General features: G+C 51.1%; 1 protein-coding gene across 2 annotated transcripts in view; it reads right to left on the bottom strand.

Annotated features, from left to right (window-relative positions):
* Positions 1-19941, bottom strand: part of LOC122383995 — a 141727-nt gene extending 121786 nt beyond the window's left edge. The window contains exons 1-2 of one of the 2 annotated variants that reach the window (XM_043370908.1): positions 19606-19941; positions 3320-6089 (exon numbers count right to left, since the gene is read on the bottom strand). In XM_043370908.1, coding sequence (XP_043226843.1) covers positions 3320-5773 — 2454 coding nt within the window. In that variant the 5' untranslated portion in view covers positions 5774-6089; positions 19606-19941. The remainder of the gene's footprint in view (positions 1-3319; positions 6090-19605) is intronic. The other variant, XM_043370907.1, reaches the window with a different exon arrangement.
* Positions 19942-20189: the final 248 nt, after the last annotated feature.

Below are 20189 nucleotides of genomic sequence, written 5' to 3'. Positions count from 1 at the left end.
GCATTATTTCGCTGAACAGATTCTGATACTCAGTTCCAAGGAGTGGCGTTTTCCTCTAATAATCGTGCAGCAATCTATAGGTGTGCCTATTTGCAGCGCATGTGGTGGTTACTGTCCCGGCTACTCTATTTGGCCGTAATTACTTATATCAAGTCATTGTTTCATTGTTATCATTGATATTACTTCAATTGAATTTGAGGACACAAAACTAAAAGTGGTGGCCTCATGCTGCACCTATTCAGTTGTCTGAGCTTTTTAAGCATGCATGGAACTGAACCATTTTCCCCGAATGTCATGAATCAGATTTATTTGATGATAACACGTTAAAATTGACATGGACCGAGGCTCACATATCAGTTATGGGCTGCCTTACCACGCTACAAAACCACAAGTGTAGTTGAGGCAGCTTTTTCCTACGAATTTCACGCATCTAAATTCGTCTTGTCACGTTTGACGCTCCAAATTCACAACGTCCTTGGCCTAATGAAGCAGTTTCAGAGCCATATCGATTGGCGACAGATGTCAACCGGCCTTAAAAGCACGCATATAACGTTTCGTTTTATGTGCGGCATACATCATTCTCGTGTCACTTTACGCCCTCTCCCACCATGCGTTAGACAGCCATTGGACTCTTCTCAGATTGTATTCAAAACGCATCGCCGCCATTTACTAGCCTCGATAAGGACCCGCAGATCCCATCTGTTGCGTCAGGGGCTGAACCCTGGACCATGGTAAGGTCCAGGGTTGTTCCCTTTTTGGTCAGCCGTGTCCCCCAACCGGACATAAAAGGAAGGCCTGAATTCACCTTCGAGTGTCCGCTTATAGGCGTGCTTTAACCCTCGCATGTGTAGGGGGGGGTCGGATGGACCCCCCCCCCCATGGTTTTTCGCGAATAACTCGCGTAAAAAGCGGCCGATCGCGACGAAACTTTCAGTACCCTCGCATTGATCAATTTTACACCTACCCTGAAAATTTCATGACCCTGACCCAAATGACCTTTGACCTGTGACCTCTTTTCCGAGACCATGTTTGGTCGGAATCGCGATTTCGCGTATGTCGGCTCGCACTAGCCGCGTGTTTGCAAGCTTTTCGTGGTTTCAAACGTTCAAACATGTGATTTGATGTTACTCCCGTGTGTGTCAAGGTCACCTGAAGGTCAGGTCAGGTCATTGACCTTTGGTGACCTCGGGTGACCTCGGGTCACTTTTTCGAGTTTTACATGTTTCTAGGCTAGTTTTTGGAGCTGAATTCGAATTTAGCAACCATTTGAACATTTACGAAGTAGTTTTGGTGACTTCGTAACATGTTACGAAGCTGTCAGAGGCGGTTGACACGTACTACGAATACCCGTCACGACGCCTACTGGTTGACCTGACCTGACCTGACCCGACCTGGTCTAAATGCTTCAAGACATCATCTGTGATCAAAACTAACACGATATTCGTGATCAGCACCCCGAAAAACCCCTTAGCAGCCACACTTTACGACTTTCTAACAGGTCCCGATTTTCCCGACTTTGGGTCATTGACCTGACCTGGAAGGTCAACCAATGACCTAGGACCTTAAAATTGGGTATCATCGGCTTCCTCTCGTCACGGGCAACACGCTCGTTTTTTCCGCGAAGCTCTAGCTCGATCAGGGGCCAAACGGCAAGGGGGGGTCCAACCGACCCCCCCCCCCCTACACATTAGAAGCTGGCAAACGCCGCACACATGCGAGGGTTAACTCTATGTCACAGTGATTTAGAGGAAGGGCTTCCGAAATCCGAGCCCGTCACGGCTCTAAATGCTGCGAAGAGACTGAAAATGTGAAATGAGCGCAGGACCTCTGGAGGTCTAGTTGTCGATGTGTGCCGATTGCCCATGCATTTGCCATTTGCAGGGCCCTTTTAGGCGCTTACTCATACAGGCTAGTTCTGCGACCATATATGTAATTGCTCGCAAGCTCAAATGCAGTTCAAGTAGCTCTTGTAAGTTATATGTATATGCCTTTATTCTCAGCATTTACCATAGCATGTTTAGGTTTCCCAACTACATAATCGTCGGTCTCATGTTTAGGCCTTTCTCTAAGCCTTTCCTGCTGTCACCTTTCGCCTCTCCCCCCATGCCTCCGCTTTTAGCTCTCCCGAGGATCACCTCTGTGTTTAGTGTCAGGCCGGAGCTGACGGCTCATTGCTGTCCCAAGTGATGACCAAATGACCGCGCTACACACCGTCATTATACACCGCCCATGTAGCACGAGCGGCGTGGGTCTGCGCCGGGCGTGATGGCCACTCTCCCCGCTCTCCTCCTCCCCGTTCTCCCCTCTCCCCTCTCACCGGCGTGCGGTCAGTGATGAGCCAGCTAATTACTGTGTGAAACACGACGTTCCGTGCTGGTTCTGCACCGAGGTGAGTTTGGAGTTAGCCGAGCAGCTGTGTCAGAGTTGGGTGTGAACTCGGGGCGTTGAGGTGCATCGGAAGGTGGCGGACCGGGAGCAGCGACCAACCGGATGTAACGATTAATAGCGTGCGATCGTAGGCCTGGGTGGCTATTAGGGCGTGGGCTGTGGCTGTCACAGATGTGTTGGACTCGAACTTGGCTCGGAGTGAGGTCAACAAGCGGGGCTAAGAACTATCAATCATCAGACTCACGCCACTGAGCATCCACCAGAGCGATGAATGTGGATTCCACCTCGCATCGTGGATATAGCAAGGATCATAAACTGAGCTCGCTGATAAGGGTGATGACTTTTGTTCCACCAAGCGGCGAATGTCACGGCTGCTTGTGGTCATTCCAGTTCACCGCACAAAACCATCATCGGAAGGGTGGTGACCCGTGCGCCGCGGAAGCGTGGTTTCCGAGGCCGCGAAATTTGCCGGTGGATTAGCGATGCGATGCTGCCAGCGCCAGCGGGGATGGAGAGTGAAACAGGGGTGAAATTGCGAACTGAGGCGACGTCAGGCTGGGCTGGAAATAGTGACAGATTGCTGAGAGCATACAACACTCAAAGGCCGACTTTTGGGTCGGTACAATACGGTCACTGAAAACTACACACACGACTCTCGGCGCGGACTGAAAACAAAACAATGGCGAGAGTCGTCCAGCCGCAGAAACGGAGAGTTCTATGGTGAACAAATGGGCGTAGCTATGGGTGGGGCTTGTGGTGATAGAAGCCAGTCGTGAAGACTAGAATCGCCGACTCATCGTACACATTACCACCATGGTCCCATCACACTTGGTTATAGGTCAGGCATAGATAACGCGTATTGTACGATACATGCATTAGTTAGGTTCAGACATTAATCAGTACTGTATTCTCTCACTGAGAGAGGACTGACCTGGTTTGTGAGCGGGGCTGGCGAAGCGGCGGTGAGGCCGTCTGACCACAGGGTTACGTGCTGCAGACTGGAGAGCGCCTGCTGGCAGATCCTTCCGAGCTGTGCGGAGTCCGCGGAGGCTGACCGTGGTCGATTCAGCCCTCCCGACATCCCACACGAGTCAATTGACTCCACTGAGTCACCGGCAGGACGTCTCTCACTCATCGAGCGGGGCTCACGCGAGCAGCGTGACTCCCGAGACTCATGTGACTCTTTTACATTACGAGAGTCCTTTGCATCACGGGACTGAGTCTCGCCGGGAGCGTGTTTAGAGTCTCGCGGCTCCGGTGAGCCTCGGGGCGAGGTCTGGGTGGCGGCGACCGTCTGCCGCGGGCGACGGCGCCCGGTGCGCGGCAGGGTCGCGATGTGCGCGTAGCTTGCCGACGACGGAGCGTCCTCGTCGTCATCGACACTGGTCTCGGGTCCGAGCGGGCCGCGGGGCTCGCTGAGGGACCGGCGCGGTACCACCGTCACCCGTTTGGCGGTCGGTTCGTCGGGAGCGGTAAGGCGGAAGCTGGAGCTGCGCTGCGGCGCACTGCCTTGCCGCGGCGCGCGGGCTGTCTCGCCCCCACTGCCCGGCTCGTGAGCGGCGGCGGCGGCCGGTAGCGCGCCTGATCGGGCCGCAGCCATTGTCCGCACCGGCTCACGAGCAGTCTCGCCGGTCCGGCTTTGTCTTGTCATTCGGGGTAGCGAGCCGTTTGTGATCACGTGACTTCCGATTTTGGTCGATGGTGGCCCGACACCGACCGGCAGACCCATTCTGACCCTCGAGCCCGGCTCCCGACCTGACCTGACCTCGGTTTCGCGGGCTGACCCGGGGTCAGTCGTCGCCTGTTGTCCCGGTCGGCCGACGCTCCAGCTTCTGGACCTCATCGCTTCTCGGGTCACTCGGTTCACAAAGCGAACATGAATCTTATCACTAGCGTGAGTCACTCCACCCGCGTCGTTCACGTAATCAGCCGTGTCCCCGTTGTACCCCTCGGCTGGCTCGTCACGACATGCACTCTCACTTTTCCGGCCCTCGCTGGCGCTACGTGACTCCTCCGGTGGCGGGGAGGCTCGTGACCGAACCGGCAGTGTCAGAACCCAGCGGTGGTCGGTGCTAGGACGAGAGGCCGCCGTCGGTCGAGGCCGGGGGAGGGAAGCGCTCAGGTAGCGAACGGGTCGCTCCGGGGCCGCCGTGCCGCCTTCTTCACTCCGACTTCGGCCGGCAGGAGTGACACTGATTCGTGTCACTCCGCTGTCCTCCAGGATGATACTCTTTGGTTCGCAGTCATTGTTTGGAGTTGACGGTCTGTTGTCATCGTCAAAGCTGTCGGTTTTCTTCTTGAATGCGTTATCTCCACGGTCATGTCTGGGAGGCGCCGGAGGCGGGCTCGCTCTCGATCGTGCGAGATGCTGCTCCAGGCGCGATCTAAGAATATCTGTGGTGTCAGTTGGGGCTCTTGGTGTCTCGGTGTGGCCTGCAGGTGCTGTCTCCGCCGCAGGCAGCTCTGGCAGGTCACGCGTTCGACCAGGGCGGGCCCCGTGTCGCCTCCTGAGCCTCTCCAGTAGAGTGCTGCTCCAGGCTCGGTTTCGATCGGGTGAAATATCCTTGTCTGGTATTGCCTCCCCTTCCGCCACCTCTTCCCTGTCTGGTTTCTCGTCTCTGTCATGGGCGTCAACTCTTTTCCGCTCCTCTTCACGTTTCCGTCGCTCAGTTGTCCCCACACTCGGTGGACAGATGATGAAGAACTCATCGTCAGCGATGCCTCCCGCAGAGGCCATAACCCTCGACTCTGCCGAAGGCGAGAGCCGCCGTGGCCGCGGGTCGGCACTCTGACGGTCAGGAGATTCATCAGAGGTGTATTCGACGACCAGATGCCGGCGCTGACCGGGCCAGAGCCGGGAGTGATCAGGGGTGCCGGCCACTGCTGGGGTGACTGAGGACGCCTCTGCGGCGCCGGGTGTGTTCCGAACACCAGACACAGTACCTCGGTGGGTGGTTTGGCCACCGCGGCTGCGACGGTCATGACCGGGCACGGTGGCATAGTCTCTGAGAGGAGAGGTCGCAGTGTGCGGTGGTCGCTGCCGATCGCTGAGCTCGGGACGGCGCGGTGGGCTGGCCTGACCGTGGAAATACCGATCGTCCGAGACGCTGCGGGGCTGGCTGACGACAGATGGCTTGTCCGGTGGATGACGCCGCGAATTGACGTGACGTGGTCGTGATGACACTTCATCTATTCTGGCATCAAATTTGACAACATGTTTTCGCGAACCGCTATGAGCCTTTTCTTCCAGATGATCCGCATCGACGCCACCGATCCAGAGCGCCTTTTCCGGGGACGGGTCTGGTCTGCCGTGCACATCATACTTCTGCTTCCGTGCTTTGTATCCGACCTTGCCATTGGCGTACTGTGTGAGCCACTTCAGCATTTCGAAGGTGGTGAACGATCGCTGACGGCACCGCGGCACAGAAACCTAGCACGACTCACACCTCAGCAATCGGCCGCGCCGGACGTGGCCGGTAAACCGCCGGAAGTGGCCAGGGCGCGCTGTTTTCGGCGGTCGGCAGCTCAGGAAGCACCACTTGTCGTCGCCCCGATTTCCGGCGTCGGAAGCGGCACCTTTCACTGTTGGCCCGGCACGGTCGGCTCAAGCTGCAGCCCGGGGCCGGTGTTGATGTGTGAGACTGAGGGCGTTGTGCCGCGCCGCGCAGAGCCGTGACGGTCCGTGTAGGCCGTGACCAGTCCTGTCGGCACAGAGGGCATCAGTCAGAGGACAGACAGTGACATAGACGGCGACGAGGCCCCACTGCCGCCCCCACATTGACGGTGGTGCGCACGACTATTGTAGCCCGGCAGGGGGTGCAATTGTTCTAGAGTTTGGCCGTCACGGAGCGTTTCTCACGGTAGCTGCCATTTCTGGCTGTGATTTTGGGGACGAGGCGGCACTTACAACAGACATACAATTGCAAGTGTTCAAGCATTTCGCCGCATTACAGCATTTTGGGAGCTTTTTATTTTTGAATGATTAATTCGCCTAAATGAGCACGTGAGCTTTATTCGAGGAACTGTGTCAGTGGAGAACAATATGGTGCCAGATCCAAGGCGTAATTGTAGCATGTTGGACAGTTGAAACAATCATCTCTTGCGAAACAAGACTGGCAAAATGCTCAAGTCATTCTAACTACATGAAATTAGTGTCATGTGTAGCATGCAACATAAGTGAGCCCAAAATTGTAGGCCTAAGCGTTAATAAACAATGCACAAATCGCTGCGGGTGTTTCATAGAGTTCCTCTTGATTAGCTTAATTTAGGATGGCGAGGCTGGCAATAAAACTGTTACGTTTTATGGTGTGTAATAGTTAATTTAGTTAACTGCTCCAGACAAACGGTAAAACCACAATGTTACCCCACGGCCCACCCTCTTATCTCTGGAATATCACAACAGTGGAGGTAGCTTTCTATCGTCAAACGGTTCCTGTTCTAGGCGAACATCTTCACGTCCCTCAAATATTTCCAAGATACCGACACCACGTATCTCCCTTGTCGACCCAAGTCTGGCGCGGGGTGAGAAGGGAAAGCTGTCCAGTGTCCGTCTTCTGCCGCGATGCTCCTTCTAAAAATGTGAGATACTTATCGCGTCAGGAGCGAGCAGCTTGGCCGGTCGGCGACTCGCCACGCCCGGGTGGATCTGGGTCCGCAGAGAAAGCTCCTGGGATGGGAACCGAAACCGAACCTCTCCACATCACACGAGCACGACTATTTGACGGCCACTTAGCCAGAATGACCAGCGTCTGAGCTGCGGTGGCCGCGTGACAATCGCTACCCACGGTAACTGTGTCCCATAGTGAGTGGGAAGTTTGAGTCTGGGGACTTGAGCTCATGCCTTCAATCCCAACATATTCGACCTTATTGTGCAGATCAACCTCAACGTTCAGGCATTCTCATGACGACGACGACGACGACGATGATGATGATGATGATGATGATGATGATGATGATGATGATGACGATTTGTGTTTAGCCTGGAAGCCAAGTTCAGCTGATACCTACTTCGGTCTTAGCTTGCAGTTCGGGTTCGCTTGGCAATTTGCAGCTCTTCCTACGCCTGCGGTACTGGCTAGGTGAGCAAATGATTAACGGTGTTCACGCTTCGCTGCCAAAGGCCGTTAGCAATCAACACACGGGACATCTTTAGCAACCTCTACGATACAAATGGTTTCTAAACACGCGATATTCACGCTTATTGTGGCAAATAGCTTGGCGTCTATCAATCAGACTTCTCCTTTGAGTAGGTATGCACTTGTCAAAATTTATCGACTTACAGTTTTTTATCTCTCCCCTTCTTTTTATGGAGTGCGTGTCATTGTGCTAAGCGCATATACGATTGCAGACATCCGTCAGACTAGTAAAACCTTGTACGCATCATTCGTGGCAGCTTTTGAACATGATACGTGACTCGTCAAGTGGCCCAACGAGCACATGGCTCAAAAGAGAGCGGTTCGGTGCGCACATGTGCATTTAAGACAAATTATCTGGCGCCGTCTGGACCGCGATCTTTCCGCGGATACGATCGCGGCGCGCTGGCGACCAGCTGAGGCAATTGTGGCGCATCGATCACTGCCGGTGGCCGGTAGCCCTGGGCGGCACAGGAGATAAGGAGTGAAAGGCAGTCGTGTGCGGCTCAACGTTATTTGTTCCAGACCCCTGAACGCAATTTGGTAATTAGGAAATGTGCACTTATCGCATACGTATCGCAGGCGACACGAATGTTCGGCATAGCGTAGTCCAAGTTCACAAGTGGAAAACAGCTACAAATACAACAAGAGCCGCCTCTCTTTGTCAGGCTGACATCGTTTGTTGGTGTTCCTGAATGTATGTACACTGTGTCTGTGTCCTGTCACTTACGGTGTCAGTAGGACGGGGCACTGGAATGGTGTCACATGAGGCGCCACAGATGCCAGAAAATAATGACGCGCATACATCAAAACGTCGGACCAGATAACTTCACTCCTTGTTAGCCAATATATATGCTAAACAGCCGCCCTAAGGAGAAAATTACGGGTAAAATGGTTAGGTATGATACAGCCGCCCATTTACGCTTTCTATTCCTTGCGATGCATTCAAAGTTTTAGACGATGCTTAAAATTAAAACAACTTTATTCTGAGCATTAAATATGTGCATTGCTCAACTTGATAAAATTCGCCATTTACAACAAAAAAGCTGTATACAGCATCAATCACTCACAGCATCACATCAGCATAACAGCTGCCAATGTTTTCCTTTCAACTATTTTAGTTCAATTCCGCGTCTTACTCCAGTGCGCTTTATAAGGATCAGCCTTTTTGAAATGAGTCAACGGAGTCAACCATAGTCTTTACGTATGGGAGAGCGCGGTGCCATTTGCTTTGCCCAGCAGCTGTCCTGTCGCCTCCAAACTTTCCTCGGTTTGAGATTCGATTTCATGCAACAGCTGGTTCACCTTCGTCATGACAACCGCAGTTTGACAATCAACGCCTCATAGGAACGCGATCCCGCCTTGGTCTTTAGCTCCTGAGGGTCTGAGTGGGGTCACATTACCACAACACCGGTGGTCCACATCTGTGAGGGTCTGATCTGCTTTGTTGTGTGACGTGGTGGGAGTGTCGAGGAGTCTAGACCTCACAATGACGCTGAATAAAACGTCTTCCGCTCCGTTTCAAGGTGCGACGAGTTTTCTGGCCACCGGATGAGGGTGGGAAACAAAATGAAGTGAACATATTGAAAGCAGTGCAAGATAAAAATGAGCTAAATCCGTGCTACTGGTGACGTGAAAAGCTCTAGCACGGGTTCATGCTTACGAAGTAACTGAAGTAGACAACCATGAATTCGGTAATGTGAAGATAAGGTAAAGTTCATTCACTTTGCGAGCAACTGCATCAGCTAAAAGCAAAATTTCAGAAATCACGTCCTCATCCTTGCCAGTCATCCAACTTAAGTGATCGCTGGTTTGCATCCTCCGCCACAATTTTTACATTCTCCGCTTGTACTGTTTCCATATAATTTGCTCCTTCATGTCCTCAGAGACAAAGATCAGACCTGTGTGAGTCACGCTCGCAGCTTGTCGGCTCTCAGGATCCATCACATCTCTGACGGAGCTATGACATCAGCATACAGACCTCAGGAATCCATCACAACACTCCTGCTAATCGTCACGGGGAGGGTGACAGACCACTGCGCAGCCGAGTCCGTTACCGGAAGGGGAGGGCAAAGGGCCGAAAGCTGAGAGAGCAAATGATTATGCCAGATATCCAGGAGAACAGTTGTTTCATAAATAATAAGTGTCTCAATCATATAAGCGTTTTAGAACATTCTAGCTTTGATATAAATAACGGATGAGTTTTTTTCCTAATTTTAACCAACTGTTCCCGCCAGCCCGCTTATTGTTGAATTCATCAACCCACGTCGTTTTAGCAATGCTCTATCAATTGATGACTTACTTACCCCACCCAAACAACTGCTGGCCCCTCCTATTTGTTGCCAGTGCACCCGCATGGGCGTTGACCACTGCCGTGCTCCAGAAACTGCAGCGGGTCGTCCCTGGCCAGCGGTTCGTTTTTGTGACCGGCGGACGGTGCGGCGCCCTCGGCACTCGAAGTGCCGAGATGCCGCCTCTCCCGCCCGGATGCCGACCATTTAGTGAAGCGGCTCGAAATGTTTTGTTGACGATCGGACAGCGCCGCCCTGCCGTCGGCCGGAATACCCGAGTAATGAGCAGCGGTCGCGGCGCGTTCAGCCACGGCCGACGCGGAACAGGCCGCCTTCCGGCACACACGGACGAGCCATGCACGTGCGGAAGGTATGAGAGCACGCGGTGCATTAGATATATGCGCGCACCCTTCACGCACGTCTTTAGCACTGCATGTCTGAGCGTATAGCTCGGGTTCCCGCACATCTGTGCGTTGCATGACGAGAGTAATGAATGGACACTGGTAGTGCATTAATCGTGAGATGAATAACAACTGCACCACCACCAATCACCTGGGCGGATTGGCCGTCAACGCCTCATTGCTCATGGCCGCCCGAGGCCTGCAAACGGCACTTTCACCCGACGCAAAACGGTACTCAGATGACCGGCTGAGTGATGTGACGCCCGGCACTCGCACATGTGCTTTGACAGACCCATTACTTCTTTAGAAATTAGCTAATGAGCGCCAAGAATGCCTGGGGTTGATTGAATGGAAGGCAGGACCTCTGTAGGTATGCTAATCGAGAACAGCTGGTACTTCCGTTTAATGGCACTGCTTTGAGCGTGACGCACGTCATATTTCTGTCCTCGCACCATTTTGTCTATTCAATCATCTAACGTAGCATAATTAATTTCACAGGGAATACTATATTTTTCCTGATTGAATTCGTGCACCTTCACATTTCACAGAAAAACTGCATTCTAGTGCATTATCTGGCTTCTTTGCCTTGGGTTATTTCTTTTATAATTCGAAAGCATATAAGTAAAGATGAAACAAGATAAGAATACTATAAGCTGCTTGCCAAACGCCGATATGCATTTCGGGATCAATTTATGCATGTAAGCCCACTGCAATTTCACATGAATACCTACCTACCTTCCAACTTCCTCTTTCCACCAAAACCAATCAGCTCAATCGACACCGCAGCATTTACCCATTCTACCACGAACATCCGGCGTCTGAGAAAGCTCCATTTCTATCACATGTCGCGCGCGCCTGCGCCCGGTGAGCCGTGATTGTCACCAGTGCGCCGCGATTGTCTTCGGAGCGCCGTGTCCGCCGTCAGGGGCCCAGCTGCCGGCGGTAGTGCCGTCATCCGGTACTCGATGGCGACTCGCAGACAACAATAGACGAGAGACAGTGGAGGAGCGAGAAGCACAACGGGGCGGTGCGTCGGTATTGGCAAGTAGACAGAAGCAACGCTTTACTCTCATTGTTCCGAGTGAGAGTTTTGCGTAGTGAGTGCATTCAGTGGTCACTTGATGATTGAACTTTCATCCAATTGCTTATGTGTGAAGCGGTTAAAGTTTTCCCGCGCCCGTCGCTAAGTATAGCTTACACGACACTGGGATAATCGTTTGTGCCTGATCTGAAACGTCTCAGAAACTCTCGGCTAAATTTTCATGCCGCAGCCTCCCGCAGCTGCAGATCCCGTGGTGGTGTCGTCTGCCGAGAGCGGCTGCGTGCCTGTCATGTTCGGTGACCGATCTGTCGGTCGGTGTGGCGGGTAACGGCGCGGCGCCACAGCCGGTACAAATGCGGCGCATCTGTCGCCGGGTGGCGCACCGCCGCGCCGCCACCGCCGCCGGACCGGCGCGTGACCGGTAACCGCGACAGAACGCCGGTGCCGTCCGGTCCCCTATGCCAAATGCATGCAGCCGGGAAGTGTGGTTATTGATTTAATGCGAAAAACAACAGCATTGTCCTTTTGATAGGATATTTCAACCCTGACGTGAATGCAGTTTCTGGTATAAAAACGGAATGTTACAGCTGTCCGGGGAAAGCGGATATGAGTAAAATAAGCAAATTTGCATAATTACAAAGTTAAAGAGGGATATGTTATGGTTCGAGTATTTTACGAACACCACGCGTTTCTAAAAAGCATCATGGACAAAAAAAAAACAGAAAGCAAGATATTTAACGTGTTTTTAACCGTCCTCCGTGAACTTGACTACTATTGTATTTCTCATACATGATAGGTTCTGAAACTTGACCAGTCCTAATCCCGCGAGAAGAGCAGCCTGCAGCCGACTAAGCGCAGGTGTGACAGAGACATAGAGCACCCGACCCGCCCGTGTCCCTCCTAACGATCTGTTCACACTCCGGTGCTTATGGGGCGCGCGCTATCGGCTGTCAGCGGGTACTCATTAATCCTCTCCCCCTCCCCCTGTCCGAACCCGACCCGGCCTGGATGACCAGTACGTGCCTCCCCTCCCCACCGTTTGATGCACCGCCGCCCGCCGTCCGCCCGGCACGTGCCGAACGAGGAGGGGGAGCGTGTCTAGGGGGGGGGAGGTGGCCGGGGGGCGGGCAGCTGGGGAGGGAGGGACCGGCGCAACCGGTGGGCTGTTGGGGACCGCCGGAGGGCACAAGGAACATACTTGGGCTGGGCGGCATGTTCAGAGGACGGAGGTAATCATCGCCAGCTGTCTGAACTTGGTGTCAGGAGCAGCGGAGGCACATAGTTACACAGGGAAGGACATAGCGAGACTACCCCGCACTCAATGGGACGAACCGTCGCGTCGGCAGGTGGGCGGTTCGGCAGCGCGGCCTTCCAAATTCCAACGGGCGATATGGACCATGGATGTGTTCGAAGTGGACCGAGAATCCGCCGTTCTGAAGAGAATGGGACAGCGAACGGTGCAGCCGGAGTTTTGTGTTTTATGCACTGCTGCAGCGCGGTTGATCTATATTCGTAGGTATGAAAGAAGGAGGCAGTGTCAATGAGAAAAAGTGAGATGAGAACAAAGGTAGTCTGAGTATCGCACGCCGATCGATGTGGGTCGACAATTCACCATTGCCACATAATGTCTCATTTCTGGGGCAGCATCAGCTGTGCATCGTTATAAGACGGTATTGTCTAGAAAAATAGATAAGACATATTTACAATATATGTGCGTGATTCAGCTGAGTTGAGACTTGATGTGTGTTTTTCAGCGTGCACATTAAAGCTTGAAGCCATGCATGTGTGCAGCAAATTAATGAGAGATCGGCTATTGACTAATTATATACCGACCGCTATAAATGCTGCGCAGACAAAAAAAAAACGTAGTGACTTAAAGTAAAGGTAGGCAAGTGAGGCATCCTTTTCTAGCATTTCAGAAAAATGCGTGTAGCGCAGTCTTTAGGAAAACATCGCTTTTGTATATCCACAACCCTCTTCTCCGTCTGACGGCGTGAAATTGATTTGGATATTACGTCTCAATATCTCACATTATGATTCTGTGTATATGTCCAAACAGTGTCATGAATCAAAATGACGCCCCACCGCTTCACAATATCCATCATAAGCCGAACTCATTATGCCCTGGGTAACATTTCCCGGCCCGGAATGTCGGAGAGCGCCCGGGAAAAATGCATTTGATGGTGGAACACACGAGCGGTAATAACACGCTGGTCCGCCGCGCTGTAATTCTACTGCTGCTTTAGCCCCGGACGGTAAATTTCATAATCCAGTAAAACTGACCCTCATAGCGATGAGATTGGAATATCAGAAATGAAAACATCGAACCTGTGTGATTGGTCGCGGAAATGGTTGGAGTGACCGTTAACCCTCGCATGTGTAGGGGGGGTCGGATGGACCCCCCCCATGGTTTTTCGCGAATAACTCGCGTAAAAAGCGGCCGATCGCGACGAAAATTTCAGTACCCTCGCATTGATCAATTTTACACCGACCCTGAAAATTTCATGACCCTGACCCAAATGACCTTTGACCTGTGACCTCTTTTCCGAGACCATGTTTGGCCGGAATCGCGATTCCGCGTATGTCGGCTCGCATTAGCCGCGCGTTTGCAAGCTTTTCGTGGTTTCAAACGTTCAAACATGTGATTTGATGTTACTCCCATGCATTAGGGTAGGTGTCAAGGTCACCTGAAGGTCAGGTCAGGTCATTGACCTTTGGTGACCTCGGGTGACCTCGGTTCACTTTTTCGAGCTGTACATGTTTCTAGGCTAGTTTTTGGAGCTGAATTCGAATTTAGCAACCATTTGAACATTTACGAAGTAGTTTTGGTGCCTTCGTAACATGTTACGAAGCTGTCAGAGGCGGTTGACAGGTACTACGAACACCCGTCACAACCCCTACTGGTTGACCTGACCTAACCTGACCCGACCTGGTCTAAATGGTTAAAGACATCATCTGTGATCAAAACTAACACGAAATTCGTGATCAGCACCCCGAAAAACCCCTTAGCAGCCACACTTTACGACTTTCCAATAGGTCCCGATTTTCCCGACTTTGGGTCATTGACCTGACCTGGAAGGTCAACCAATGACCTAGGACCTTAAAATTGGGTATCATCGGCTTCCTCTCGTCACGGGCAACACGCTCGTTTTTTCCGCGAAGCTCTAGCTCGATCAGGGGCCAAACGGCAAGGGGGGGGGTCCAACCGACCCCCCCCCCCTACACATTAGAAGCTGGCAAACGCCGCACACATGCGAGGGTTAAGATGGAATCGAAAGACTGGACTAAAGGCCTGGCTACACTATGCGTTTTCTGCGTGCGTTTTTGCAGGTTTGCGTGTTTTGCGTAATATCGTTCTAGGAAAAAAGTTATAAACAATATAATTTTTACTTTGGTTATATACAAAAGCTAATACAACTCTTATGTAACTAAAATTTAAGGTGAAAAACATCACAAAAACGTAATATCGTTCCTTTTTCTAGAACGATATCACGCAAAACACGCAAACACGCAAAAAACGCACGAAGAAAACGCATAGTGTAGCCAGGCCTTAATGCATCTGCATACACTTTGTTGTGGACGGTCAAACTAAGCAGTATGGACCACAACTCAAATGGTGTCATTCGGGAGACAATTATTTCACATAGATTGGCAAAGTATTATCCCTTACACTTCAAGTAACAGCACGAATTTTACTTTGGGTAGGTACAGGCGAGATTTTTATTAAATAAAAATGTTATTTAAACACATACATGTAGGTACACTGTAAACTCATTTTGACAAGGGGTTGTCGTACAACGACGAGCGTTTGTCAAAAATACTAATAAAGGTTATGTCGAACGACGAATATCTTGTCATAGTTGGTTGAATCAACAGGGCAAATATTAGTATCAGCCCCAGCACCCAGTCGACCATTCATAAAATTGACGAGGATTATGGAGGCTATTGTGAAAACTACCAGGGTCTTATTCGTAATATGGAACATAGATTTGCTTATGTTTTGTAATTTATATCCTTGTCGAAAGAACCAGCTACACCATTGCAACAATACTGATACATACTTATGTAATCTATGCCCTTGTCAAAGGTATCAGCTACACCTTTGCAACACGGACTTAGTTACGCTAGTTAGACGTGTTAGTAGTAACATATACAAAGCTGTTACTTGTTATATAGGTGGCGCCAAACACGTTTCCGGCCGTTTCATTTTGAAAGTTTCAGTTGCGCGCCAACCGCCGTGCAGTGATGTGGCCTCCTGCGCACTTCCGTGAAAATGGTAGGTGATAACAGTGTTCGGTCGTTTTTGTCATTTTTTAATGAAATGTATGTCTTTCAACTGATAGTAATGCAGATTGAATCAGAGAAAATTGCTAAATAAGTGCGTGATGTATGGAAGCAAGCACAATGTGTTCTGCTCCAGGCCATATTGTTCTGCATATGCTATAATATAGCGATGCTTTCTTTCAGGCTTTCATCAGGAGCGAAAGCTCCAGCTTGCAAGCAATGGTCGCTACACTGAAGACAGCAAACTGCAGAAACTCAAGAATTCTAAAAATGAAAAAGCACCTGAATTCCAAGGGGCTAATGAATTTGAATGCCCCTTAGATTTGAATGGGTACAGTGTACTCGGTAAGTGATGACGCTCATTGCTTTTTCGCATGCGTTATTGCCCTTGCCCCTTGGGTCATGAGTGTTATCACCATTGTGTGTGTAATGTGTATGTACCATTTTAAATACATGACCTACTTTCAGTAATGCTGTTTTGCTGTAATAATGAGACTGCAGAGCGGCGACCTGCGATTTGTGGAGAAAACTGACGAATACAAGGGAGGTCTTTGTAAAACGTTACAAACCTGAGACTAGTAGATTGCTTACAAGTACAGGTTTGCTGCACGTAGACATTACTATGCTAACTAAGATTTGCATTGATTTGACTTAACAAGTACACGGCTCAGCCCTGTTAAATGCAAACATGCGCAGGTCTTTACCTGGTAGCCGCATGATTATAACTAGGAAAACAGTCGTTCACACAACAATGACAAAGCAAACTTTGGTAGCTAGTCTAACGAACTACATGTGAGTGGGTTGTAAGAAAAACTACCATGACAAACAATAGGGTCGTTCGATGACATGGCAAAGGGTGCGGGGATTTGCGCTAAATAATTTTCCTTGTAAAAGTAACAAACGTTTGTTGAAATGAGTTTACAGTGTAGTCTAATTTAAGCATGATAAGGTTAGATGACATCAACCTCAACGTTAAGCTTTGTCTCTTGCCATGATTGTTACAATCACTTGCAGATAAGCAATTACATGAATAAACACCTAAGCCTAGTCGAAGTTATCATTACATTAGGTACATTACATTATTGTTAGGCATATGAAATAAATTTACAGCTAACTTTGACGCTTTTTGACAAAACAGCAAACAGAAGCCATGCATGTGATTTCATTGCCTATATTAATGAACAAATAAGTGGTAACTTGGGGCTTTCTCATTTTTACATATTAGGTAGGTACTTTGGCCACGCAGTCATTTGTTATCACAACCAATCACCATTTCATGAGCATGATAGATGATGCATGGCATGAGTGATTAACAATCCTCTTCGCGCATTGATTTGATGAAAGCTACTTCACGTCTGGTTAGCTGACTATTGTTGCAACAATCATCAGTTATTCTGAACAAGTTTGATCCAGCAAGAGTGCAGGCATAACAATATTTCTCTTTTACATACAATCAAAAGAAAAGCCAACGGCACTACTAACGAACTCAATAGTCAATATTGTTTTGGATACGTGAGAAATTACATCTCAAAACACCAGACATGTGACGGCGCCTAACTAGCAGTGGCGGATCCAGGGGAGGGCAAAATGGGCATTTGCCCTCCCCAAAGCTAAATCATGTGGGCAAGACTGTCCTTTTGCCCCTCCCAAAGCATATAGAGATGATAAAATTGAATACGGCGTCGAGGACTATCTGGACGAAAAGCAGAACTTTCGGTGACGGCCATTCCGAAGGAAGGAGCTGGACGCTCGCTGCTGATGATTTATGCCAGAATGCTGTTAATAGATCGAACTCCCTGAACTGATTGCATGTAGATAGTGTGGCGTTGTAAAGTCGTTTGGTCATCTCGGTGCTCAAGGGCAGCGGAAATCCGGATAGAGGGTGCAGGGGTTCAGCTCCAGACCCATGGAAAACCTTGGAGTGCAAACATAGCTTTTTGCACCCTCCAAAAGCCGTATAAGAGGCCTGTCACACCACCAAATACATTTTATCCTAAAAACCAGTGATCGGGAAACGAACGATCATGTGGGATCACCGATCATCAGACGTCCAGTTGTTGGTCAGGAGCGCCCTATGCTGGTCTTTGGGGCCCTCACCGGCTAGGAGTGTCCTGAACCGCGTTTGGTGCCCCATGACGGCATCTGAGGACCCCACGGAGACTCCAGGGGTTACGCTGCCTCTGAGGGCCCCCACGGCGGTCTCTGAGGGCCCTCGTGACACGGTCCTAGACCCATCTCAGGTCTGAGTGCCCATCGGGCTTTAGACGGCCCACGACGGCCTCTGAGGGCCCCAAAACAACCAGGCTGCAGGGCTATGCTGGCATCTGAGGAACCTGTGACGGTCTATTGATGCCCCTAACGATGGACTCTGATGTCCTTACCACAGCCTCTGAGGGCCTTGCAAAGATACCTGAGGGCCCAGGGCCTATGAAGACCGTCATGATGGCCAAGGATCTTCATGATGACCTCTGATGGTCCTCTTGAAGGCTTCTAAGGGCCCTCAACGATTTCCACAGTGATTCCACCCGAGACGTTCCCTGGGTGCCCTCACGACGACCTCTAGGACCCAATGCAAACTTCAAATGCCCACGCTGGCGTCTGAGGGCCCCACGACGGCCTCTGATCTGGCCTCAACGCAGGCAGACTGCAGGGTTCATGCTGACCTCTGAGAGTCCTGTAACGAAGGCTCCAAGGGCCCACACTGGCCTATGAAGAACCCTACGACGGCCTCTGGAGGGCCTTAACGCAGGCAGGGGACATGCTGGCCTCGGGGCCCCGCGAAGATTTCAGATTCAGAGGCCCTTCACAACGACCTTTGAGGGCCTTACAAAGGTCTCGGAGGGCTTACGCAGGCTCGTGGGATTCCACACTGATTGTCAGGTCCCATGTAGGCTTGTTGGGACACTGTATCCGCTCCTGGTGCCCCTTCGCCGGCCTCTGAGAGTCTCAACACCGGAACTTCTTGGCCCTACACCGGCTTTTAGGACCATCGATTTAGGATACATCGATCTTGGTACCCACGACCCATCAAATATGTGTCCAAGCGGCTTCTAAGAATCCCCATGCATGTTCCACGGACATGAAGCCGAATTTTTGGGCTCACACGCGAGCTCTTGGGACCCCATGAACGCTCCAGGGACCTACCTGCCTCCAAGAGCCTCACACATACTTTTGGGGCCCTAACGCTTGCCCCTGAAGGCCTCACTCAGACTCCTACCCTTTCCTCCACACCGGTTCTTTAGGCTAAACATCAGCTCCTTTGGCCTCTATCCCGGTTTTGGAGGGCCTCCATACAGGCTTTTTGGGTCCGATGCTGGTCTTTGAGAACTTTCCAGACTCTCGAGCCTACGCTGCTTTCTGAAACCCTTCAGCACCTTCTGAGGAACTGACCCTGGTCGGGGACTCATTCAATCTGAGAAGTCGTGAAGGCTTCTGGAGGAGCCTCCATTGAGTCATTCAGTTTCCAGAGGTTTTTTAACGGTCTTGTAAGAGCGGACCCGTAGGGCTCTCAAATGTCCACTGCGGATCCAGAAAAGTGGTTTGAGGCTTGCGGGTGGTGGTTAGCATAAGAAAAATCACCGAATAAGAAAACTTGTTGCATTTCACTTATTTAGGTATGCTGTGATTTTGTTAGGTTCACTGAAATATGCACATTTTGGATAACTTCCTGCATGGATTGTTTCCTTAACTTTTGGTTTTCATAAATCGATGATTGACAGCTTAAAAAGTAAAGGGGCCCAAAACCTTCAGTGGGGCCCCTTGAGAAAATTTTGCATCCCCATCCAAAATTTATTTTACATTCCTCCCAGTGCGGGGGCGGATAGGGGTCGTCGGATAGGTCGGAAACTTTTGCCCTCCCCAAACGGATCGGCTGGATCCGCCCCTGCTAACTAGAACCACCGATCCGCTTTGATCGATAAGAATAATTACTGGGTGACATGAAACATGAGTGATTGAAATGAGAACAATGATTGTTTTGCTCTTTGCCTGGTACGATGTCATTCGTAGTACAAATTATTCATAATTAGATGCCATTCGGTCTCGCTCAATCATGTGGGTCTTCTTACCTGAAGTTCCTTGGTCAATGCGATGGTCAGCCCTTAGCAATTGGATCGCACTCCAAGAAGCCACGACATCACGCTTGCGTCCGACTCGCAACGACTCAGAGGACTTTGACTCAGTCCCTAACAGCCCCACTCAACACGCGCACACACCACTCAGGTCCACAGCCTGAGCTGGACCCTACCGTCTCTGGCTCAGTCCACTGCCGCTGACTTGTCCACTCTGTCTCAGGCCAGTCCTCCGCCACCGCCCTTCCTCACAACCCAACACAGCTCTCTGACTGTCCGCACCACACCCCACGACACCCCACCGCCTCTCCCGGCGCACTCCCGGCACAGACTGACTGCCGCCCTCCCCGACGGCGGCGGCGCGGCTCGCTCCCGCACTCCGCCACACCGCGGCAGGCCAAAGTCGGAGCCGGCGCGGTGGGCGAGCCGGCGGTACTTTCTCGCAGGTCAGCCGCGCATCAACCGCCCCAGGCGGACGGCTAGTGACCCGCCCCTCAGCGCGAGGGGCGGGGCGGGGTCCGCAGAGTAAACACGCACAAACATGCGTAACACACGTAGCGCGGCTAATGCATGCTGCTGAG

Source organism: Amphibalanus amphitrite, unplaced genomic scaffold (genome assembly GCF_019059575.1).
Source record: "Amphibalanus amphitrite isolate SeventyFive unplaced genomic scaffold, NRLGWU_Aamphi_draft 000179F_arrow, whole genome shotgun sequence".
NCBI classification, from domain to species: Eukaryota; Metazoa; Arthropoda; class Thecostraca; order Balanomorpha; family Balanidae; genus Amphibalanus; species Amphibalanus amphitrite.
The sequence above is the reverse complement of the archived record's forward strand: the minus strand, read 5'-3'. Positions and strand labels throughout refer to the sequence as shown.